Source organism: Mercenaria mercenaria, chromosome 16 (genome assembly GCF_021730395.1).
Source record: "Mercenaria mercenaria strain notata chromosome 16, MADL_Memer_1, whole genome shotgun sequence".
NCBI classification, from domain to species: Eukaryota; Metazoa; Mollusca; class Bivalvia; order Venerida; family Veneridae; genus Mercenaria; species Mercenaria mercenaria.
In genome coordinates, this window is record NC_069376.1 from 29,586,358 (window position 1) to 29,613,013 (window position 26,656).

Here is a 26,656-nt window from a genome sequence, read left to right on the forward strand (position 1 = left end):
TTAAATAGTATTATCTTAAGGATATTAAATTATCTTATACATACAAGATTTTTGATACAAGATAGGTGATTAAATCATTACATGTTATACAACCAAACTTTTTTTTCATTGTTTACAAACATTAAAAATTTTAAGTGCATAATGGACCAGACAGCCGAGCCAGGCACTAAAATCTACTGGAAAATATAGTAATATACACTCACTGAATGACTTCCTGGTCATAGTCAAACCTATCTGCCCCATATTGGAGGACATCAAGAATATAGAAAACTATTGCCCCGCTACTGATATGTGAACTGAGTCATGTAATAAAGTACATGTACATCAGTATTAACTTACATTTTATGAATATTGGGTAATCAAATGGGACTATCATTTATGTACACAGTGCAATTCAGGAAGTTTTAAGACATGATATGATAGTGTAGAACCATGGTATATTACATTACATCTTTCTTTTTAAAACGGATTTCAATCATTAGGGTAGTTTGTGGTAGGGGTGGGGGAAATCTTCCGGGAAGTAGCAAAATGGAGAGGTTTGGGGGGAATTCAGGGAAGCTGCACTCTGAGACTCCATGAGAAATTTAATCTGCTAAAGAAGAAGTTTCCTCATGAAAAATCTTCAACTTGATTAGTGACAATTATTATTCAGAGTGAAGACGTGTTAAATCTCTTTTTTTCTTCTTCTCAAATACGATTCTGAAGTTCTGTTTAGAGGTTTGGGTGTCATCTTGATGGACAGGCAAGGGGATTTAAATTTTTGTTGAAAGATGAAGATTTGAATTTGATCAAGCCTCATTTAAAGGCGTACGCTAGAATTCCCTGTATATGAGATGGGCAAAAATTTTCCCAATAACAGAATTTCTTTAAACTTTGGATATTGAAGGACAATCATCTAAGAAACACAAAAATGCAATAAAAATCATAGGTCACCAGATTCGAAAAAGAGTTATCTGCCCTTGAAAACGTCATTTTTGGGGGAAATGCTGTTTTCAAGGGCAGATTACTCTTTTTCGATACCGGTGACCTATGATTTTTATTGCATTTTTTTGTTTCTTAGATGATAGTCCTTCAGTATCAAAAGTTTGAAGAAATTCTGTTATTGGGAAAATTTTCGCACCAAATTCTAGCATACGTCCTTAAAGTAAAACAGATTAGCTTTCTTTTATCAATTTCATGACAGCTACATCTCTGCCATTCATACAGCATTCATATGAGCTAAATTAAACTATGACACACTGCTTACATTTAAATTTGAACATAAATCTTTGGAATCACTAATATGTCCTCAATCTATGTTTAAAGTTTGCATTTCACAAGTCACCTTATATCTAAAATACTCATAAGTTTAATATTTACTTTTATGACATGACTCCTTGTACAAACTGCAGGTCCATAGTTCATGCTATTGACTAATCCGTATCTAAACACTAAATTTTACTGGGCTAAAGTCAAAACTATGAAAATTTATTTCTGATGTCATGAATAAAACACTTATTTAATAGCACGCTGGTCAACAGTCAAAACTATTACCCAGTGTCTGAGGGGCAATAGTTTTGATTTTTGACTTTTACTTCTGATGACATGTAATAAAACTCTGAACAGCTTGCCACCACATTGTCCAAGCTTTGAAGGGCAATAGTTTTGACTACTGACTGGCAAGCCATTCAATCAGTGTATATGTATATATATATATATATACAAGATATCAGATCAAAAATTAGTCAGCTTACCAATTCCTGTAAAGAAAATAAAATCCAGATCATCCATAATTATATCTATTACATGTATGTAAAAAAATGCTGTTTAAAACATTGAAGTTGTTTATACTGTCAATTATGTACTATATCATTGTTGAACTTAAACCAGTGGTTGTTCATTATCAAACACTATTTTCCCCCCTATTAAAGAGGCCACAACATAGTTATTTACGGCATTTAAAATAGTGATAAGGCAATCCCCTGCATGATTCAATTGTAATGACAGTATAGTCTTATGACTTTTTCATGTACAATCTGACATTCAAAGAATGTGAAGAATCATAAAACCAATTGTCAAAATTTAGAAAAAAACAACAAGAAAATTTGTTTTAACACTAATAGCACTGTTGAACTTCTACAATAAAAAAGTGTTACATCTGAACAACAAACTGGTCTTTAAATGCATACATCATAATATTCTGTCAAAAATATTTCTTTCTTAAATTTACAGTATGACATCCTTCAAAAAATATCTTTTTCTTTAGAATTTGTATTTATTTTCTGTTATTCCTTTTAATCATGAGTTACAGGAAACAATTATATTAGCTTTCAATTTTAAAATTCTCTATGTTGCAATTTCTTAAGTCAGAATTTTTAAGCTGACATATTTGAAAGCAGAAGATGGGTTCCTCCTTGCAAGGAAGAAATTCATTGTTGTCGTTTATATCTCTGTCCAATCAACTGGAGTGACAGGAGAATGAACAATGTGACAACAGATCTATATCAATGCCAGGAATCTTTTACTCTATAAAATGGCTATTTCACAGAGAAAATGCTGCTATAGCAAACTCTTTAATTTTCTAAAATCACCATATTTTAGGCAAAATGTCATAACTGACATTTAATGGTATCTTTAACATGTTTAATGGGCAAAGAAACCTTTTTCATATATTGATAATATCTGCGAGGCCTTTTAAAACTATTTAAGAAATATGGAAGAATTTTCAAAAAATTAAAAATGAGAAAGTTTTGAACATTTCAACATTTGATCAGAATGGCAGCAATTTCGTTTTCATGACAACATAAAACAAAATGGTGGATTTAATTTAATTCTAAAAAACTAGAAATGTGTCACAGACACGGATGTCCCCACAACATGAGAAAGGTCACAGGCATGGTACTGCTCACAAACAAAAAGAAGGACCCTTGGCCAAGGGAAGTTAATCTTAAAAAAAAAGTTCACACAAAAATTCTTAACCAGCTAGATAGAGATAGGTAAAAAAAAACATCTCAAAATTGGATGTAACATGCATGTTGTACTACAGAAAAACGGTTTTGATTTTTCCCATGACCAGTAATAAAAAAGTTAAAATATAAGCTATTTATAGTAACAATAAAGGGAAGTAATTCTAAATTAGGGACCTGGTTCTTGCGCATGACATTCTGTCTCATGATGGTGTATAATTGAGCCAACTTATATCAAAATCCCTCCATGCATGAAGAAGAAATGCTCAGGAAAAGAAGTGACATTTGGCCTCTAAGTGTGACCTTGACCTTAGACCTAGGGACCTGGTTTTGCGCAAGACATATTGTCTATCCATGCTTATCATTTGTATGAAATTATTCCAAAATCGGACCATGCATGTCAAAGTTATGGCCTGGACACGAACATCACCCTTTCCCGAACACACAAACAAACGCATACACACTCAAACGCACAAACACACACACAGACAGGGGTAACACTATATGACGGGGGCATAAAAATTGGCATAACTCTATTAAAATTCAAATCCGGACTTTGATAGTAAATAACTATTTTAAGTTTCAAGTCAATAGCTTTGATATTTGACTTTATCAAAAACTTTAACCGATGGCAACGGTGGCACCAGGGTGAGTGCAATAGCTCTACTTTTTCTTCAAAAAGTTCAGCTAAAAAATGGGGTCATCTACTTTGTAAGCCCTATCACCCTAAGAAGTTTTTAAGGTTCTATGTAATTACTGATCGGAAATGAATTATCAAGTGTGACAGACGAACAGACAGGGCATAAGCAGTATGTCTCTCCCTGTTGGGGTGTGGGGAGACATAACTAATCATTCTATGATTTGGAAAAATAAACTAGCAGACTAACAAGAATAAGAAACTTCATATTTCAGCTAACTTTCCCTCTCCACAAGAATATGAAACCTCATATTTCAGCTAACTTTCCCTCTCCACAAGAATATGAAACCTCATATTTCAGCAAACTTTCCCTCTCCACAAGAATTTTCAGCCTCATATTTCAGCGAACTTTACCTCTCCACAAGAATATGAAACCTCATATTTCAGCAAACTTTCCCTCTCCACAAGAATTTTCAGCCTCATATTTCAGCGAACGTTCCTCTCCACAAGAATATGAAACCTCATATTTCAGCGAACTTTCCTCTCCACAAGAATTTGAAACCTCGTATTTCAGCCTCATATTTCAGCAAACTTTCCCTCTCCACAAGAATATGAAACCTCATATTTCAGCGAACTTTCCCTCTCCACAAGAATATGAAACCTCATATTTCAGCGAACTTCCCCTCTCCACAAGAATATGAAACCTCATATTTCAGCGAACTTTCCTCTCCACAAGAATATGAAACCTCATATTTCAGCAAACTTTCCCTCTCCACAAGAATATGAAACCTCATATTTCAGCAAACTTTACATTGACATTTATAAACAGGTTTTCCTGTATTATGTAAATCTCCTACTATTGAATATCTGTCAATTTATTACAACGCAAGACAAGTAGTAGCGCTACAGTAGACAACCAGACTCGGTCTTATATTGTTTTGCAAGTCAAACAGGATTTAAATAACAGAAAATATCAATTTTCTTGATTTAAGATCTGCCATTAAGACCAATATATGATAAAAATATCATAATTCGCAGACACTGTTTCACATAATTCAATTATCTTCTACTTAAATGCAATGTTAAAGCAGTAAGACTGCAGATTACCCAAAAAATTTCGGAAAATAAACATCACATTTACTGTACAACTTATGAAATAGAGAGCTTTTCTGCATAACTTTATAGACCAAAATAGTACTTTCTTAAAGATATATCATGCTCAACTTTCAATTTTCAATTTTGAAGCCCCATGTGGTTTCTGGGACGATCTGTGTATGAAAAGAATTAGAACCACTGCCTTACCCTGGCATGATCGTACGAGGTGACTAATAGGGTCTTAACACTTGGTTTTGCTGTAACTCTGTGATTCCAGCAGGTATGCAAACTTTGATTCCATACCTCATGTTTTTATTTCGATGTAAATGATTTGTAGTCCTGTTTGCCGCCATAATAACCTATACTGTGTTGGTGCACCGTAAAACCCAAACAAATAAATAAATTCAATTTTGAAAGTATGAAGAATTACCTAAAAGTTTTTACGTAAACATCGAATAAATACGATTAACAGTATGTCTTGTTAGGTTTAAAATACTACACAATGTACAAGTAAACATAGTATATCATACATAACACTGGAAGTTTTTTTTGTAAACAAATGACTGTTACTTAAATGACATTTAACTGTGACAGAAGCTCTACATACATGTAGTCAGTTCATATACAGTTATTTCATACATAACTTTAGGTCGATTATGAAGGAAGTTCTACAGCTAATATTAATCACTCTCAACACCTCATTCCTGAAGGATTTTTGTTTGTTTTGGGTTTAACGCCGTTTTTCAACAGTATTTCAGTCATGTAACAGCGGGCAGTTAACCTAACCAGTGTTCCTGGATTCTGTACCAGTACAGACCTGTTCTCCGCAAGTAACTGCCAACTTCCCCACATGAATCAGAGGTGGAGGACTAATGATTTCAGACACAGTGTCGTTTATCAAATAGTCACGGAGAACATACGCCCCGCCCGAGGACCGAACTCACGACCCCGCGATCCGTAGACCAACGCTCTTACCTACTGAGCTAAGCGGGCGGGCTCATTCCTGAAGGAATCCATCGCCATAAGGGTACTGAGCGAAGAGGCCAGTTTCCCTTTTAATGCTGAGCACCAAGCAAGGGAGCTAGCTGGTACCATTTTTCACATTTTTGGTATGACGCTGACGGGGATCGAACTCACAACCTCCTGCACTTGAAGCACGTGCTCTACCACTAGGCTATCGAGGCGGTTTCATATACAGTTGAAACTCTATATCTCAAATTCCAAGGAATTGAGTGCTTTACAACAAAATAACCAAAAATCCACTTATCAATAAAATGATATTTTGAGCACCTGGTGTGACACAGGCAGGATTTGAACAGTCATGTCTTCCAGATAACCGGATTCTGAGATATTCTGAGTTCGAGATATTGAGTGTCAACTGTATTTAGCCATTAAGTTAAATACTGTGAAATCATTAATATTCGTGGGGGACTAATTTTCGTGGATTTTGTGGTTGAATAAATCCACGAAATTTAATCTCAACAAACAAATAAAATTCCCATTCAATTTACGTTCAAAAGTTGAAATCCACGAATTCATATCCCCACGAAATTGCCGTTTTGACCAAAACCACGAAATTTCATGCCCACGAAATTAAATGATTTTACAGTATGAGGATTTTCTACATTTGATTCAAATATCTAATGACTGAAATATTATTGCTAAATATTGAAATAAAGTATGTCTTTAAATACTGATAGGAACTTACTAAATCACACTTTGTTTTTATCTTTATTTACAATAACTATGATAATCAACTGACTTCAAAATTTTTGGGAAAAACTTTTTTTTTTTAAGACAAACCTTAAAGTACACCAAAACAGCTTCATCTTGACTTTAATCAACCAGCAGGACAGACTCATGTCTTTGTAATAATTACAGCAAGAAATAGATTACTATTTTCTTAAAATAGTTTTGTAGTAAAATTAAAAATTCATTTCCTGTCTTTTTTTACATCCAATCACTGACAACAAAAGTACAAGACAGAGAATTACAGACTGGCGTAATTGTTACTTAATTACAGTACGTTTATTTCTTGGTACAAGAAGGCAGTCTGAAAGACAGCTAAATCCCCCGCCACTGCTATGGATAGTGAAAGGGTAAACCTTTGATTTTAGCTGTGACCTTGACCTTGAACTGACATGGCTGACTCATGAATTCTGCACAACGTCTTGATGAGGTGATCATTTGACCCAAGTTTCATGAAAATCCTTCAAGGGGTTTAGGAGATACAGAGCTGAAACCTTTGAACTTCAGTTGTGACCTTGACCTTGAGTTGACATGGCTGACTCATGAGTTCTTGATGAGGTGATCATTTGACCCAAGTTTGATAAAAATCCTTCAAGGGGTTTAGGAGATACAGAGTGGACACGAAATGGAAGGCTCAAACCTTCGACCCTTAGTTGTGACCTTGACCTTGAGCTGGCATGGTTGACTCATAATTTCTGCAAATCGTTTTGATGAGGTAATCATTTTACCCAAGTTTTATAAAATTCCTTCAAGGGGTTTAGGAGATATGGAGCGGACACGAAATGGAAGGCTTAAACATTTGACCCTAAGTTGTGACCTTGACCTTGAGCCGGCATGACTGACTCATGGGTTCTGCACGTCGTCTAAATGAGGTGATCATTTGACCCAAGTTTGATAAAATTCCTTCAAGGGGTTTAGGAGATATAGAGCAGACACAAAATGGAAGGCTCAAACCTTTGACCTTGAGTTGTGACCTTGACCTTGAGCCGACAAGGCTGACCCATGGGTTCTGCATATCGTCTTGATGAGGTGAACATTTGACCCAAGTTTCATGAAAATCTTTCAAGGAGTTTAGAAGATATAGAGCGGACACAAAATGGAAGGCTCAAAACCTTTGACCCTAAGTTGTGACCTTGCCCTTGAGCCGGCATGGCTGACTCATGGGTTCTGCACATCGTCTTGATGAGGTGATCATTTGACCCAAGTTTCATGAAAATCCTTCAAGGGGTTTAGGAGATATGGACCGGACACGATTTTGTTACGGACAGAAGGACGGACGGACGGAAGGACGGAAGGACGGACGGACGCAGCCATTCCTATAATCCCTCCGCCACGGCGGGGGATTAAAAACTAGACTCTTGGTTATAATGTATACATTACGTTCTATTTTCATAACTTCCTACTATAATTTTTTTACCTTCAGGTCTTGAACCCCATATTTTCTCCCTAAGAGTCTTTTTGTGATGTTTATCTGAAAATACACAACACATGCACAATATACAGTATAGGAATCATGCACACATGCAAAGTTCAAATTTCTGACCAGAAAAAAAATCTACAGTGAAAATTACTCTATCACCAAAAAACTACAATTTGATCAATTACATCAGTTCTGTAACAAGTTTTTGTGACTATCAATTATACATCATTCTACAGGTCTCAAAAACTTTTGAATTTTGTCAATTATTTGGCCAAACACATTTAGCAAAACTGAGCTTTAATCCTCAATTTATGACTGACAGCTTTAAGGGATTCCCTCATCTATTAATGTTCCTCCAACTGAAGGAAAACTGCCAAAACACTGAAACTAGTCTGCCTATTTTTCAGTTCAAACTGTCTACCTTAAATATCACTGCCTGTCCTTTTCTGACAACACTTCTACATACATTTCTGTATATCTGAATTCACATGACCTATCATCTCTTATAAAGTTTCAAATACTTTCCTTTTAAATGGTATTGATCCCAGTAAATGTAATGAACTGCAGCAGAAAGCTCCCTAAGGTAATCAGTAGATGACTGAAGCAGACTTTTGAAATTTGATACTGCATTCGTAAACTCCCCTGGGGTAACGGTTTGCCAAGCTTCAAGCTAAACAATTTTGGCAAGTAGTCTTTTGCTTTGTAAGAAATTCAGACATGACACTTACAACTGAATGTGCAAATTTCTTCACCTCATAGGTTTTATCTATATTAATATTTTAACACATTGTAGTTTTGTATCTGCAGAGGCTGTTGCTCTGTTTATTTGAATATATGTTCAAATCTTGTATTACAGTGTTATTTTGACATGTCTTGTGCCATGTCTAAACTGTGTCACCCAGTTGAACTTTGAAGTGTAATGTGTTACAATGTTCTTCTGACCACCATTATGTGATCTTGTGTTACTGTTTTCTTCGGACCTGTGTCATGTCTTGTGTTACTATGTTCTTGTCACCTATGTCATGTCTTGTGTTACTATGTTCTTCTCACCTATGTCATGTCTTGTGTTACTGTGTTCTACTGACCTATGTCATGTTTTGTGTTACTGTATTCTTCTGACCTGTGTCATGTCTTGTGTTACTGTGTTCTTCTGACCTGTGTCATGTCTTGTGTTACAGTAACTTACTGTGTTCTTCTGACCTGTGTCATGTTTTGTGTTACTGTGTTCTTCTGACCTGTGTCATGTTTTGTGTTACTGTGTTCTTCTGACCTATGTCATGTTTTGTGTTACTGTGTTTTTTTACCTATGTCATGTCTTGTGTTTCTGTGTTCTTCTGACCTGTGTCAAGTCTTGTGTTACTGTGTTCTTCTGAACACCATCATTTTTTGTGTTACTGTGTTCTTCTGACCTGTGTCATGTTTTGTGTTACTGTGTTATTCTGACCTGTGTCATGTCTTGTGTTTCTGTGTTCTTCTGATCTGTGTCATATTTTGTGTTACTGTGTTCTTCTGACCTATGTCATGTCTTGTGTTACTGTGTTCTTCTGAACACCATCATTTTTTGTGTTACTGTGTTCTTCTGACCTGTCATGTCTTGTAATACTTTGTTCTTCTGACCAATGTCATGTCTTGTGTTCCTGTGTTCTTCTGACCTTTGTCATGTCTTGTTTTACTGTGTTCTTCTGAACTTTGTCATGTCATGTGTTACTGTGTTCTTCTGACCTATGTCATGTCTTGTGTTCCTTTGTTCTTCTGAACTTTGTCATGTCATGTGTTACTGTGTTCTTCTGACCTATGTCATGTCTTGTGTTACTGTGTTCTTCTGAACAATGTCATATCTTGTGTTTACTACTGTGCTATTTCTCTTCTGTGTTAGAGTGTTCTTCTGAGTCATGTTATCTGATGTGTAACAGTGTAGTACTAACTTGTGTCCTGTCATTTAATGCATTAATGTGTTATTCTAGTTTGTGTTATGTCATGTATTAGTGTGTCGTTCCTACTTGTGTCGTATCTTGTGTCACTATGCTGTCCTGATAATGTGTAATGGGTTTTCTGCTTTTCTGACTGTGTCATGTCATGTTTGAATATACTGTCTTGACTTGTGTTATGTCATATTTTACTTTGTTGTTCTCACTTGTGTAATGTAATATTTGTGTTAGGAACATGTTCCAATTTGTGTCATATATGTTGCCATGTAATTTAGACTTATATTTGTTTCCTGTGATGCTGTATGCTTCTGACTTTAGTCTTCATGTCACTTTGCTATTCATATTGTTGCCAATATCACCTGACAATGTGTTGTTTGACTTATGCAATATCATACTATGTTGTTCTTCTTTTGTGTTATTTTTTTTACTAATCTGTTCTGATTTTTGTTGTGTGTTTACGGAATATTTCTTGTTTGTGGTAATTTCTTAACTTCCATATACTACAGAGTTGTTCTGACATATTATGTCCTTTTGCTGTTCTCAGACTTCTGCCATGTCATTGTGTCAGTTTAAAATTGAAACATCAGTGCTATAATCAAAAGTGGGATGTCATATAATCCATTCCCTGTAGTTTTTGCACTACAAAAACAGGAAATGTAATGATTTCTATTTATGTGGGATGATCAGCTTTTGCTGTGTTGCATGGCAACAGAATATTTGTAACATAATGTGTCCTGACAAAGGGGAAGCATGCTTTGTTTACAGATAAAAACACCAGCTGTGAGAAACTAATAAAGCCTTCCTTATATCACCACCAAAAAAAAAACCCATCAAAATGAGACATCAACTGCTTATAAATTTGTAAACAGACTTCTATATATCAAACTAGGCTATAATTTTAACTACTGTAGATGGAATTACTTTAAGGTAATGTCAATGACTATTTACAATTTAACAAAGACAAGATTTCTCTTAGACAGTGAAAAAGAGCATAAACAGGGGGAGCAAAGTTAAGATCTCTGGTCTTTTGGGCCGATATCTGGCCCCATTCCCCTTCCGACATGTTTTCCCCTATTTTTGACAAATTTCTCCTTTCTTTACATGTAACAAAAATTCTATTAAGATCTACATAATTCATTAAATGTACCATTTACAACACAAGAAAGTGTGCTTCTAAGTCTTCTTTTGCCATAAGTATAACATATATTTATGAAAAATATTTTCAATTGGTAACATGACTTTACCTCTATTTCAGTTGTTACAGCACAATTTCCCCCCTCATTTCCTACCATGGTAGTTCATGGTCATATGACCATGGTTGACCATGGTCGAACACGTTTTGTTAAATGGCACCACGGTTTTTGATAGTCAATAATCACCATGGTCGACCATGGCTGTGGACCAGTCCTCACATGAGGTTAAAAATGGACAGAAATAAAATCAAGTGTATATCTGACATATTACTAAAATTTAATTCCTTTTTCATTTATTGATGTATCGACTTGCAATCTTTTTTACATTTTAAAGAAGTATGCAATATGGAGGGAAGCATCTCTCAGATTGTTGATATCTTGTCCGATGATATTATAATTTATAATGGAACATTGTCGGTACATGGCTAAATTCTGATAAAAGAAACTGACTGTTCCATCAAATCATATTGGAGAAAATTTCAAAATTCTGAGAGACCGTTTCTTCGGTAGTAGTTACTTATGCAAATATACTGAAAATTTTTTGTGAAAAAATTACTTTGTAACGAGAAATCAAAATACACTATTTTGATATATCTTAAAATCAGTATATCTGAAACAATGTTTTGCACTGTACAAATTATAACATTTGTTTAAAATATATCAAAATATTTCACTAACACAGATAAGTAATTAAATGTATAAATATAAATTTGAAAGGGTCGAGAAAATAAGTGACAATTTCAGTCGATATCTATTTTTGAAAGTCAGTCATTTATATGTCATAAAATTGCTAAGATGACAACAAATTATAGTCAGACTATGAAAGTTTACCTTAAAGTTTGAATCTGTCTATAAATGCAGGAAAACTATTCTATATCTAGGAAAACTTTTGGAGCCAAAATGCAGTTAGGCATCTTTGGTGCATTGTAAAACTTGATATTTGTGAAAATTACTAACATGACCATGGTAGTCTATGGTCAACCGTGGTTGAAAAAAGTTGACCATGGTAGACCATGGTCAAACTGTTGATTGTCTTTTGTGACCATTGTCGACCATGGCTGACCATGGTCGACCGTGGCCAATTTGATATCACCATGGTTGACCATGGCCAACCGTGGTCCTGACCATGTTTTCACCATGGTATTTGATGGTTGACCACGTTAGTTCATGGTCAACCGTCAAAAACCGTGGTGACCATGGTCAACATTTCGTCTGGGTTTCCCCTACTAAAGTAAAAATAAAATGGTTGGCCAGAGTTTACGAAATATTGTTGCAAGAGTTGTGGACCCTATCTTATAAGATGTTGGTGATAGTGAGAAACAACTATTTCAAATCAGAGTAAAAAAAGCAAAAACTTTAACCTAAAGTTCTAAAAAGAAAGGGACATAATTATGTAATAGTTAAGAAGATATCTGAATCTGGTCAATATGAAGTTGATGAAGAAAGTGATTCCGAGTTTAAAGTAAATCCATCCAGTGATTTCAAAGACATACAGGAACAATTCCATTGTAGAGCAACCAAAGTCCTGGACTCATAAGTAAGTTTTTGTTGCTACAATAAAACTTGTATAATTTTGCTTTAAAAAAACCAGATGTGTGTAATAATAAATTAGACACAGAAATGAATATAATCAAATAACATACACTTTCTTTATATTTCAATCTATCTGTGATCAAGGTTTAAATGAAGTAAGGCTACCAAAAAAATTTTTAATGAAACTGACAACCAAATCTATAAAATATGAATATTCTACAAACAAGCCAGGCCATGATGAACCAAGACAGCTCGCCTGAGCTTCACAGTTCAAACAGTTTAACAGTTTTGGTTTACAGTCATTGCAAGAAACAGCACTGTAAAAGCAGAAATTTTTGAGGGTTTGATTTTCGCAACATTTGTGAGCCCCTACATCTCATGAAGTGTTTTAGTTTTTTTTTTATTGGATTTAATGTCGCACCGACACATGATAGGTCATATGGCAACTTTCCAGCTTTAATGGTGGAGGAAGACCCCAGGTGCCCCTCCGTGCATTATTTCATCACGAGCGGGCACCTGGGTAGAACCACCGACCTTCCGTAAGCCTTCCATTTATATAAGCCAGCTGGATGGCTTCCTCACATGAAGAATTCAACACCCCGAGTGAGGCTCGAAACCACATCGATGAGGGGCAAGTGATTTGAAGTCAGCGACCTTAACCACTCGGCCACGGAGGCCTCTAAAGTGTTTAAGGTAAATCTGATGTCTAAAATTTATCTTGTAATACTAATATGGTGACATGTTATCCTTTCCGATTAACATTATGATTAGAAATGTTCTCAAGAAATATATTGCCGTTTTCTTGTAAATTCTGTCTAAGATTGCTAAAATTTCTGCTATTTTTTACAGATCTAGGGCAGCCATGTTTACAACAGTGATTGTAAAGTATGATTTTCATCTATTAACATTTTATCAAGAATTCTCATGGTGTATAATTTCAGGTTAAATAAAAGTTAAAGCAATTATTCAGATATTAAACTTTACAAAAAACTCAACATTATAAGAATACACAGATTCAGCCAAGCAAAAAAAACATCTAATTTTTACACAGTATTTGCATAGTTCACAACATCTAAACAATCAAGTCTCAGAAAAACAAGCATCATCTGATTGGCAGTATTTAGACAGGTCCTTTAATGCATGCAAGAAGTTTTAACAAAACCAGCTACAACAAAAAGAAGGTCATTCTACAAGCAATAAAACACTGTAACAAATAACAGTGTCCAACTGTAACTTTGAAACAACGAAACAGTAACATCTAGGACCAAAAAGAGCAAATATAAAGATTTTTGGGAAGAAAATCTGTCTTTTTTATATCTAAAAATATTCTCATAGATAACATACTACGAAACGTGTATGTGATCCCTTCACTACTTCAAAATCCATAAATCTGCTCTTTTTTGTTATAAGTTACTAATCCAAATTCTCAACGTAACAATTGGACATAGTGAATAAGCAAGACAAAAAGATCACTTACTGACTAGCGACTCTAAATTCTCTGTAGAGTATCGACTCACTAACTCCACTTAGATGCAAATAAAAAGAAAAATCGTGACTTTTTTGGAACAGAAAATCAAGCAAAAGAAAGCCATCCTGTTAACCTTTACCATGCTTAATTTCTAAAATGAACTAGTCCTTTATTCAATTTAGGCAGTACCACTTATTATTCAAAGGGGTGTTCACTGAAAATTTACTGACTATTCAGTGGTCGCAAAGGCAGAATCACTTGCCGCCAGCAGGCAAAAGATTCATCAGTCCAGTGAATTTGACATAAAACACAATATTAGCCTGTGCTTGTTTGTACTGGCAATGTAAGAAAACATTCTTTAACAGGTGCTGTTAAAACAATACCTAGTTTACAAACAAAAGCTTCATAAAAATTTTATGAGTTTCAAAATGCTCAGATTCCAGCGACTTCAAAACTATTTGGTTCAACAGTTTCTGAAAAACATGGTCCCATATTCATGAACATTACATTTTCAATTTCTCATAATTTTGCTTATAACTTATTCATGCTGCACCACTGTTTGTTGCAAAATGAAGACTCCTGAAAAGCTATCTGCAATCCATGCATATTTTACAATGCCAAAGCATACAGAGAATTTAGAATTTTGAAGTTTAAGTTTCAGCCTCTAAACGTTGATCAATACGGGCCCAGGTTCCTGAGAAACATGCTGAAAATATTGGTGCATAATTTTTACAAAAATTAATGAAACCTGTCCCATAAGGTCATGCATCTCATGATAGCTAAGATTTGTGAGGTGATTGAAAGCATTTGGTCAGTAAGTTTCCGAGAAACAATTGCTTACACCTAAATCTTTTGTGATGCAATATGCCAACCTGTACCTCAGACTCTAATGAAAGGGTGATTGACACCAGTCCTGTGATGTATTCAGCTCTTACGGATTTTAAATACACTAGGCCGTATGAAACACTTAGCACTTGTGTGCCTCAAGAGACCCAGCGCATGGCTATATCCACTTGTACAGAATACATCCTCCAAAACAACTTTCTGTTAAAATAACTCTTACAAATATCTACCTGCACAAGCAGCGACCTGCTGCAAAACATGAAGTGGTATCGTCTCAAGTAAATTTCAAAGTAAGTAAACCCTGCATCTAGAAAAAAATGCTTTGACACTGAAAAGCCCTTGACATTCTACTATGTACCTGGTATATCTAATTCTCCACCAGTGATTGTGTTCACAGATGTCTGGCCATTGTTGTCTGCTGTTTTAAGGTCAAGCTCATCAGCATGTGCAGGCTGCGTGTTTCCTCGAAATCTGAAATATATAACAAAAACACTATTAAATGTAAATAAAAATACATTAGATCTTTATCTAAAATAGGATCAGCTGAAAAAAAACATGCTCTAGCTACAAATCAATGATCATTTTCTGTTTCTAGCTTCACATGCCCTTGACCTTTGCAATTAAACATCAAGCAAGAGCTCTGACTAACTTTGCATGATACATCCATTTTCAGTGAGTTTGTAAACAGTCTAGTAAAAGACATTATATAATTATGGAACCATTGATCATCCTTGGCTTCAGGCATATTTTAGGGTTTTCTCTCAATAAAATAAACAGAAGACCTGGCTGCAGTCCAATATCAGGAACTGTCAAAAATAAAATTGACACTGAAGACCCAGCTGCAGCCCAAAATCAGGAAATCAGAAGCAGTTGAGCATCAGGAAATATTATACAGAAATAGAATTGACAAGGCCTGAGCATGCAGCCCAATACTGGGAACTGACAAAATAAAATTGTCAGAAACAGGCAGCTGCAGCCCAATACAAGGAACTGTCACAATAAAACTGACAAAATTTCAGCTGCAGCCTTAATACCAGGATCTGTTTATATACAATGAAATTGACACAAACACAACTGCAGGTCAATATCAGGAACTGTCAGAAACCCAGCTGTAGCCCAATATCGGAACTATCACAATAAAATTGACAGAAACCCAGCGCTGCACAGCCAAATATCTGACCCAGCTGAAGCCCCAATTCAGGAATTTTCACAGTAAAATTTGCACAATGGTAGTAACTATAAGCTTTCTATTGTGTTTTTCTTGCTTTAAAAACAAATTTACAGAGACAATAATCCAATAATGTGGATCTACAAGAGTAACCTCCCCTTTTCATTCACCAAAAAATGAAAACACTAAAGGTTATTCCTCTCTTCTGTTACAAACATAATGAATCTAGCCAGATTCATGTGAGGGGAAAAAGGCTAATTCCCTGATTCATCAAATTACAGTATAGGAAAATTGTCCAATTGTCTGAATAAATTGCCTCATAAAAAACATGATGTATATTCCATAGTTTTCCCTGAAGAATTCCAAAATGAGCTACGCCATGTGGAAACCAACATAGTGCGTTTGCGACCAGCATGGATCCAGACCAGCCTGCACATCCACGCAGTCTGGTCAGGATCCATGCTATTCGCTTTAAAACCCTATTGGAATTAGAGAAACTGTTAGCAAACAGCATGGATCCTGACCTGAGACTGCACGGATGCGCAGGCTGGTCTGGATCCATGCTGGTCACAAAGCCACTACGTTGGTTTTCTCATGGTGCGGCTCAAATAGTTATTTTCATAACAGAATTGCTGCTCAAGTTCATAAACAAAGCTTTTCAGTTGGATCCTTAGCCTAAAGTCATTTTTTCACATTTACTTCACAAACAAATTTTGTGAGGACATAAAGAAGATGTCAAAACAAAAACACATAAACAAATTCCATAACTATAGTATACAGAAGATATCAAACAAGACTGCCGGTACCGATAAGTAATAAATATACTTTACAAGAAGGGTCACATGAGCCCCGTCAAGCATAAAAGGTCCTTATCGTAATTGACACGTAATTTCCGAGATAAATGACGTCAAAGTCAAATGATGACGTATCAATATGGCCGCGCCCAGATGTTGACATGCATCAAGGTTAAACGGAAGGAAAAACAGAATAATGGATACATTTGAGGCAAGTGATATTTAAAATAAAAAGCATACTTTAAATATATTTCTTTTAATAGAATGCTATACATGTTTATTTATTCTACCATGCTTTCTCTGCTGGAATAATACAGATAACAAAACTTTTTTAATATCGAGTTAATCGCATCAAGCAGATTTGTTTAAAATATGCCAATGGCAATGTTTACCTGTTAGCATGGACTTATATGACTATAACATGATATTATCTGCTGTAGGTAGGTTGTTTTAAATGCGCAAAGTAAGAAAAACAATTGTTTAAGGCAGTGGCTACGATTACGGTACCGTAATCCTAGCCTCCGGTTCTAGGATTACGGGAGTTCCGTATTCCTAGACAACCCTATGAGAATAGGCTAGGATTACGGAAGTATTTAAGAGGCATCAAATTTATGTTAGGACATGCATAAATGACATTGTAAACTTACTCATTTCACTTAATTTCACTAAATATTTCGTGCTATCGATCGGGCGTTTTGGGTTAGTATAATCTTAATGGCGGTGGGCAGAAATATGGAATTATCTATGTTTCGTATTTACCTGCATTTTTTTCATCAAGTCACCACAAATGGTCTTTAATAACATATTATATGGTTATAAATCATAAAATTCAAAGTATCGAATTTTTTTTTAAATCTAACTTTGACACTCATATTTCTAATATATTTCCGCGCGCCGCCATTAAGATTATACTTACCCAAAACGGCGGATAGAAAACACGAAATAATAAGGCAAGCATGAAAAATTAAGTGAAATAAGTTAGTTTACAACATCATTTATGCGTATTCTAACATATACTTTATGCCTCTTAAAATACTTCCGTAATCCTAGCCTATCCTCATAGGGTTGTCTAGGAATACGGAACTTCCGTAATCCTAGAACCGGAGGCTAGGATTACGGTACCGTAATCGTAGCCACTGCCATTGTTTAAACATAAAACTAAAGATAGATCTGCAGGTTTTAAATTTCTGTTCCAAGTAATTTTCTTAGGCATGACGTTTGTTTTCCATCTAGATCTGTTATAAAGAAATGAAAATTAACCGCGGCAATAGTTTTGGTATGTTGAAAGTAATATTCTTAGAAAAATGTGGAATTTAAAAATCAATGCTACCGATTTATTTTATTGTTTAACGTGGGAATTAAATAATCTAGATATTAAAGACGTTTAAAGTCTAAGTTCTACGTGGCGCCAAGGTTAGGCGGGGGATTTATAATCCAGAGGTCTGGAGTTCGATTCCTGTTGGCGGAAACTTTTTTTTTTTTTTTTTAATTTTTTTAAAATATAAGATAACGTACCAACATTCAAACTTTTAATTAAAAAAATTATTTTCTTGTATTTGTGCAGGAATTGGATGACTTGCTGTCGGTGTTTGGGTTAGGCGAACCACCCACACATGCCTCACAAGATCAGTCTTCCGGTAGAACATCGCCGACTTTTGCTACTGAAACCTCACTAGAAGAGCGTGTTAACCGTTTCTTTGTAGCAGTGGTGGTTACAGAAGAGGCTTGCCAAGCAGACGACACAGAGGATCAACATGACGACCATGTCCATGTGACCAATGAATATGATCCTCAGAGTGATATAGATGACGTCTCAACTAAAATAAATACAGGTTGTCCTTGCAAAAGGAATTGTTATCTGAACTTTACTGTGGACCGAATTCAGACGCATATTCTTAGTCTACGAGAGATGTCCAAGAATGAAAAAGAAATGCTTCTAATGGGGACATTAAAACGGATAGGTGACAATTCCAGATGTAAAAATAAAGAAAGAACGCGACAAAGATACGACTATTATTTTGATGGCAAAAAGATCTGTCAAGAAGCATTTTCATTTATATTTGACACTAAACATAAGACCCTAAGAAACATTTTGGCACACATGAAAGAACATGGAACGGAACCGCGCGTTCATGGTCACACAGGCAGACGAGCACCAAATGCGTTTGCGCCAGACGTAATTAGAAATGCAATCCAATTTCTAATCAACTACGCAAGTGAAGTCGGCCTTCCCCAGCCGGCAGCTCCCAGAGGTCGCAGTGATGAACCTCCAATATATTTGCCGTCGTCGGACACAAAGCTTTCAATCCATCAACAGTACAAAGAGGTGTGCATAGAGAATGACAAACTATACGTTGGTTTAACAACATTCAAAGACCTGTGGTCAACATGTGTTCCGCATATAAAGATAAGTTCACCAATAGAAGATGTGTGTCGCACTTGCGAAGATTTTAGACAAGAAATTAAACTTGCTATGAGTGAAGATGATAAGTTGTCGGCGACAGGAAGATATCAATCACATATTCTACAAGCTAGAAAGGAGAGGGACGTGTACAAGAAATGTGTAGAAAGGTCAGCTGAAATGTTTAGGAAAAGACAAGAACTTGATCCATCTGCGGGAGACAATTTTTCAATGGACGATATACATTATACATTTGACTTTTCCCAGTACGTCAAATTGCCACATCACTCCAGAGAAAAGGGGCCGACATATTTTATTCAGCCCGTCAAGGTATAGATATTTGGTTTCCGGGTAGATGGCTGCTGTCAGTACAACTGCCTCATCAGTGAGAACGAAACATTAGGTAAGTAGTGTATTTGGTATTTGTGCGTGCGAGCGTGCGCGTGTTTCCATTATTACTTTAGTAACCATCTTCACTTGCTTATAAAAGAATTTATTTTATATTCGAAAACTCGATATCATACCCTTAGATACACTTTTACAATGCATTGGTTTTGTCAGAACAGACGGTAATTTTGATAATATTCTAAAATGAATGATTTCAACAAAGTATAGTGTGCTAATGTGTAATAAGTCATCAACATATTGCAGGTCGTGATGGACAGCTGGCTCACGGACCAGATTCAGTTATTTCCATGTTAGACCATGCGTTCCATTCATACGGATCTGGTGAGAACGACTGTAGCATTCATGCTGACAATTGTTTCGGTAAGTAAGTTTAATGATTATTCTTCTAGTTTTATTATGTTTTGTACTGTTCGCTGCTTTTCTAAATGACTATTTAAATAAGTAGTGTATTCATCATAAAAATAATTCAAGGTTCAAGGTTAATCTACTCGTATGCGCAAACTCAAGTTTGTACAAGTTTAACGAAGTTCAGCAGAACAATTCTGGTTTATCTATGGTAGGTGCAAAAGTAGTAAAAGTGAAATAATTACGTCATAAAGATATAGTAATTTGCCTTGCTTCAGAAGTCACATGTAACGATGTAAGAACGATTTCGGGCATTTAGCCCTGAATGCTCTTTACACGTATGTGAATACTATGATCGTAAATGCCAAGGAAAAAGTGTAAGTCACGGCTTATTGATTGGAAATCAATAAAATTTGTTTTGTAAACTTTTGTCTTGTTCCATGAACTTTAGTTCCAACTAGTGTGTTTAGAAACTTGTTTAATGTTTATTTATTTAGAGTTGCACACGTTTGTCGGCCGATAGTGATACATACACGTAATTAATATTTTGTGCATCTTCAACAGGTCAAAACAAGAATCGTTACGTTCTGGCGTATTTTGCCTGGAGAATCATGGTTGGAAAACACAGAAATATTACATACATGATGCAGATTCCCGGACATACTCGGTATGGTTAAGATAACACGTTTCATATGCGTTACATGTTAGTCTGCTCTTTATCATTTTATTATCAGAACATCTTTTCAAAAAAAATCTGCTGGAGTCGGAAATTAAAATGACAAATTATGTCGTCTGCTGCGTACGTACGTTCCTTCAAACGACCTGTCGTAATCACAGTCACTTTCTTTCATTCACTGATATTCCAGATGTAATATGCTAACAACTTGCATGTAATATTTACGTGTCTACTGTTTTGCAAATTTAAACATTATGGGTCGTTATAAGACAAAATCCTGTCATTACTGGATATGCAGACATTAAGAGATGAAGTTCGGATTATCTTATGTACATAAAAGACTATGTCAGTACCTGCTTGATAATATATATAAAAAGTAATAACTTTAACGCTTTTCTATCGACTTACTTTATCGCCATTTCACAGGTGCTTGATTGATGCGGGATTTGGAAACATTAAAAAGTTATACCGGAGAACAGACTGTGACACACCGCAACATATAGCTGAAGTAGTCGGAAAGTCGTCAGTCAGCAACTTTCCTGTAACCTATGGTGCAGACGGATGGATATGGCGGGCGTGGAAAGTATTTCTGTCAGACAGATTTTAAAAAGTTCCGAACATATCAAAATACCACAGTTTCAGATTCACCATTGAACAACCCGGCGTCGTCTATATGAAAGTAAACGCAGACGATGTAGATGAAATCCGATTCATCATCTGTAAAACGCATCACCTACCAATGGATGTCACCGATATTCCGGACGTACTGCCACCTGGCGGATTGAGCAAAGAGAGACAGGAATACTTGTTCCGGCACGTGAGACCACTTGTTAGGCAACCTTTTCAGGACATACTTTGCCCGATTCCTACTCAGACGGAATAGAGTCGTTTAGTGTTTAGTTTAATGCCCGTATAGGTAATAGGCGAGTTTTTGAAACGACGTGACAATTTAGAGTATTGCACAAAACTTTAAACGTCACCATGGAAACATATAATAAATTATTAAAGCAGCTATTAAAATTCATCGGGAAAAGTGTTATAATTGAAGATTATTTCTGACAACTTATTCAGAATGAACTCAACTTGTATATTTACGTACCCGTTTTATGAAGCATTATATGGACGTTCAAAACAAAAGCAACAGTGTTATTGTTTAATATTTTCCAAAACCTGTGTAACTATCGTATGCAGTAAGTAAGCAGACTAGTTCTTTCTAGTAACGAAACTTTAGTGATTTGCGTAACAAATTCAATAATCGTACTGAATTTGAAATGTTCCGAAGGTCATTCCTTGAAAGTCACATTTTAGCGATTTTTAGGAAACAATATCATACCATAGTGTTACCATGGAAACGATAGATTCTTGGTAGTAACTATTTGCTATTATTCTGTAAAATCTGTGTGGAAGGGAAAGTTTCAAGTACAAACTGCCTTTATAGAATCAATGAAAAGGAAACAGCTAATGAAATTCGAGTTGAAAAATATTCCATATATTAAAAAGATTAATGTTCATTACCACTGATTGTTCTTCATACTTTACTAGACCTATATTGTTTTCTATACTTTGTTGTTTAAGTAATAGTTTGATGGGATTGACTGAACAAAAATGACATGTTAATGAATTTTAGCGGTTTCTAAATATCACGTGCAGAAGTATTAATTAGTAGCTGTTTCGAGCCTTTCTTAAAATATCATTTTCGCTACTATATTTTAAAAAGAAAACAGTTGCCATGGAAACAGTAGCTATTAATTCTGATCATTCTGTGTTTTACTCGAACGTTAAGTTTACATGACAAAGACAATACAAGTCAATAATTTAATAATATAAATATATATATATGTATTATTACACATATAGAGAAACCGATTAAAAGTTATGATAAAACTGATTCATCAACTTCTAAATGCGATATCCAAAACCTATGTTTTCCTGTTAAAAGGAAATTATTTTACACGAAACACATATTTATGCAAAATATATCATTTTCAATGCTTTTGGGTGTCTTTTTATTAGTGTGAGCAGTTCTTCTCGATTATAATATCATTGATCTCCTTAAAAAAGAATTTAATTTGTTAATTTTGTTTTTCGTTGCTATGGCAACGAAAATTATAATAATTTTTATTCCAGTTTCATCTTATAGATTAAAAGCATCATTTGTGTATATGCTGTCGAATATTCAAATAGTTGATTCCTACTTTTCAACTGCAGATAATAAGCTGATGAACTCTGTATACTGTTCAAAATAAATAACTCTGAATGAGTACTTATTGTTGCTTTTTTTGTTTAATTATATCATGTCACAAAATATAGCATATTTCCATAATTACTGGAGATAGACAACTGAAACTTCGGTTTCTGATACAAAATAAAGCGTTCTTTCAGTAAATGGAAAAAAGTAAAAAACATGAAAAAATACCATAAGGACCCTTTTTGCTTGACTGGGCTCACATACTTTGTGCTATATTTAGAACCATATCTTTTATACTGAAACAAATTGAAGGCCCTACATATTCTTAAAATAACCCGCTTAAAACCTACCATCGATAAACCTGAGGTTTCATCAAAAATCTCTTCTAGCTGTATATATATATATATATATATATGTTATAAAGTTCATTATAACGTATGACCAATCTTTTGTGACTAACAGACTGCTAAACAGAAATGAAATAATACACAATCATGTTCTCCCTACTGTCTTAAAACATACCAAAGTTATGCAAAAGATCAGTGTTGTACTTTTTAAGTTACTGTCATATTATGGACTATTTGTTGCCATATCAACCACATTTGTTGTCATAGCAACCACATTAATTTTGTTGTCATAGCAACCATATTTGTTGTCATAGCAACCACATTTGTTGTCATATTAACCATATTTGTTGTCGTAAATGTGGTTGTCATAGCAACTATATTTGCTGTCATAGCAACCACATTTGTTTTACATAGCAACCAGATTTGCTGTCATAGCAACAAAACAAAAGGAAGTAAATATTCTCCATATTGCCATCTATCAACTTAAATACGTTTTAACATGTTTACCTGAACATTCAAGAGTTGTTCTGTCTACGGTATGTCAGCTGTTACACTACTTGTCCTTTTGTCAACAAAAGCACCTTATTTGGAGTCAATACAGACATAAGAAACCCAGGTACAGAAACATCATTTTCATCTTAATGAAAATAGATCTACAAACCATAGCTTTACATTTCCAATTCCGAACCCATAATAAAAACAAAATGATTGACAATAAAGAACAAGATTGCTTTAAAGACTAATAAAAAAGCTATTAAAATAATAATGGAAATAATTTTCTGGCCGCTGTCTATCAATTAAGACATTGATATATTATTGAACAGAATGATTAGGAAATTATTAAAAAGATAAAGAACTTGTCCATGTATTAGCAAGCTTAGGTACAATAGGTGACCCAGTGGTCTATAGGTAGCCCAGTGATCTAGTGGTAACATGCTTGACTGTCAATCCAGAGGTCCAGGGCTCAAATCCTGGTCCAGACACTGGAAAGTCTTGAGTGTCTCCCATCTAACTAAGAAGACAGTACTGGTCCTGCCAAGGAAAGACGGCTTCGCATGTATCGTTGTTTGTTTCCCACAACAGAACCACAGATACTCGTTTCCCGCAACAACTGACACTAGTTTTCCACAACAGAACAACAGACACTCTTTTCAAACAACAGACACTTGTTTTTCAGAACAGAACAACAGTTATTCATTACCTACAACAGAACATCAGTTGTTTGTTTCCCATAACAGAACAACAATCTCATTTCTCACAACAAAACATCAATTGTTCATTTCCCACAACAGAACAACAGTAACTGTTGTTCATTTCCTACAACAGAACATCAGTTGTTCATTTCCAACAACTGAATAACAGTCACTCAATTCCCACAACAGAATAACACATAAAGAGCAAAAGACACTCATTCCCCACAAATGAACAACAGACACCCATTTCCCATGACAGAACAAAAGACACTCATTTTCCATGACAGAACAACAGACACTCATTTCCCAAAACAGAACAATAGACATTCATTTTCTTCCCACAATAGAATAAAAGACACAACAGCATAACAGACAATGGAACAACTGACATACATTTCCCAGAACTGAACAACGGGCAAGTAAGTTTTAAATTAGTAGTCTCCATTTTTCACATAGACCACAATCCTGTGATGTAATTGTTAATACTAACAGTTCACATTATGCATAGATTCTCACAGTTCTTGCAGCATTGCACAGATTCATCATACCACATCACAATATGTTACAGAAATTCTGAAATTATATCATTTAAAATCAACAGAAAGCATATTCAACCAAATATATACTTTAAAACTCAGTGAAAAAATCCCACTCTGTATAATACCTATATCCTTCATATTGTGACGACGTAGAATATTCTGAAAAGAGAAGTCTCGTTACACGCTATATTGATACTGTCAGTACTGTATCAGCTGAGTGAATGTAGTATCGGCCACTTCAATGATACCAAATAAACACCAGTGCACGATCAATAAAGCTAAACCATCTTATAGATTTTTTCTCTCCGCAAGAGCCCTTCTCAAATAAATCAGTAACCCCAATTAATGACGTTTTTTTTTAAAGAACAAAAGATAATTATTGCCTAGGTATATATCTGATCAATCCTCGGTTTCCTTGTGGTCAATAAAAAAATCAGCCTTCACAAATAGCTAGCCCGCCAACCTTCAACTCCAGTTGCCAGTTTGTGACTCCTGGTTGTGTGGCAAATAGTCTGTAATGTGACTTTAACAGTGGAAATAATATCCTCCATCTATGAATCATGTCGGGAAGTTGTCCTCTACCTATTAATCATGTGAGGAAGTTGTTCCCTACCAATGAATTATGTGAGAAAGTTGTCCACTAGTTATGTTAGGAAGTTATCCTGCACCTCTTAATCATCTTGGGAAGTTGTCCACTTATGAATCATGTGGGGAATTTGTTCTTGACTTCTTAATCACGTGGGGAAGTTGTCCTCTACAAATGAAACATGTGGAGAATTTGTCCTCTACCTATGAAAACGTGTGGAACAGGCTCAACAAACTGTCTGAAAGCAAGTTGTCCTATAGGACAATTTGCTTAAAATGTTTCTTGTCCAGCTGCAATTCACAACAGTAAAGAAAAATTATTTTTCAAATGTTATATTATGTCAATATCACACTGGTACTGCAGTAAGAACAATAAAGCAAGTTCCACTTTATTTATTATTTACCAGCAGACAAGTGAATGTCAAGCCGTAAATGGGCAGTTGTCAGTCAGTCTCTACTAAATTACTACATGGGAAGAAAATACTTCAGCAAATAATGTCATCTCTTAAAAGTTTTAAGTAATTTAAGTTTCATGTTAAAAACTGTCACTTAAAATGCCTTATTCAAAATTTCAAGTTCCTTTTCATTAAAATTACCATGTCCACACCCAGCTGAAACAATGTCCCCTGCTCTCGAAAATACACACTCACTTATAACAGAAGTGGTTATATGGCATGTGAATTATAATAAAGTGACCTATAGATTTCATTAAGTGCCCCTTTCCTTTTTAAGCATTACCTTGTGAAGTTGTATTACTTTTATTAGGATGAGAATGATAGAGTTTCATATGTGTTGCCATTATTTGTATGTCTGTTTTTTAAGTTAGATAGAGTTTCATATGTGTTGCCATTATTTGTATGTCTGTTTTTTAAGTTAGATAGAGTTTCATATGTGTTGCCATTATTTGTATGTCTGTTTTTTAAGTTAGATAGAGTTTCATATATGTTGCCATTATTTGTATGTCTGTTTTTTAAGTTTAAGCCATTTTTCAACATTATTTCAGTAATGTTACAGCAGGCAGTTATTACCTAACCATGCAGTGTTCCTGGATTCTGTACCAGTACAAACTATAAATGACAATTAAAGTTTCATTATCAAACTCCGCTGAGACTTAAAATGTTTTGTGAACATGGGGCCAGCTAGGTCATAATTATACTGTTACACAAACTTTTATGCCCTGAACGCAAATCTTTCACTAAGT

General features: G+C 35.1%; 1 protein-coding gene across 12 annotated transcripts in view; it reads right to left on the reverse strand.

Moving 5' to 3' along the window:
• LOC123543400 (nuclear receptor coactivator 7-like) overlaps positions 1-26,656 on the reverse strand; it is a 97,028-nt gene that overhangs the window by 55,522 nt on the left and 14,850 nt on the right. For 6 of the 12 annotated variants that reach the window (XR_008367794.1, XM_053526529.1, XM_053526520.1 and 3 more), the window contains exons 3-5: positions 15,170-15,282; positions 13,978-14,025; positions 7,844-7,897 (exon numbers count right to left, since the gene is read on the reverse strand). Coding sequence is in view for 9 of the 12 variants with exons in the window: in XM_053526529.1 (XP_053382504.1) it covers positions 7,844-7,897; positions 13,978-14,025; positions 15,170-15,282 (215 nt within the window). In the remaining 3 variants the exon portion in view is untranslated. Of the gene's footprint in view, positions 1-1,733; positions 1,887-7,843; positions 7,898-13,977; positions 14,026-15,169; positions 15,283-24,995; positions 25,061-26,656 lie in introns of those variants that run through there. The other 6 variants (XM_053526525.1, XM_053526526.1, XM_053526521.1 and 3 more) reach the window with 6 other exon arrangements.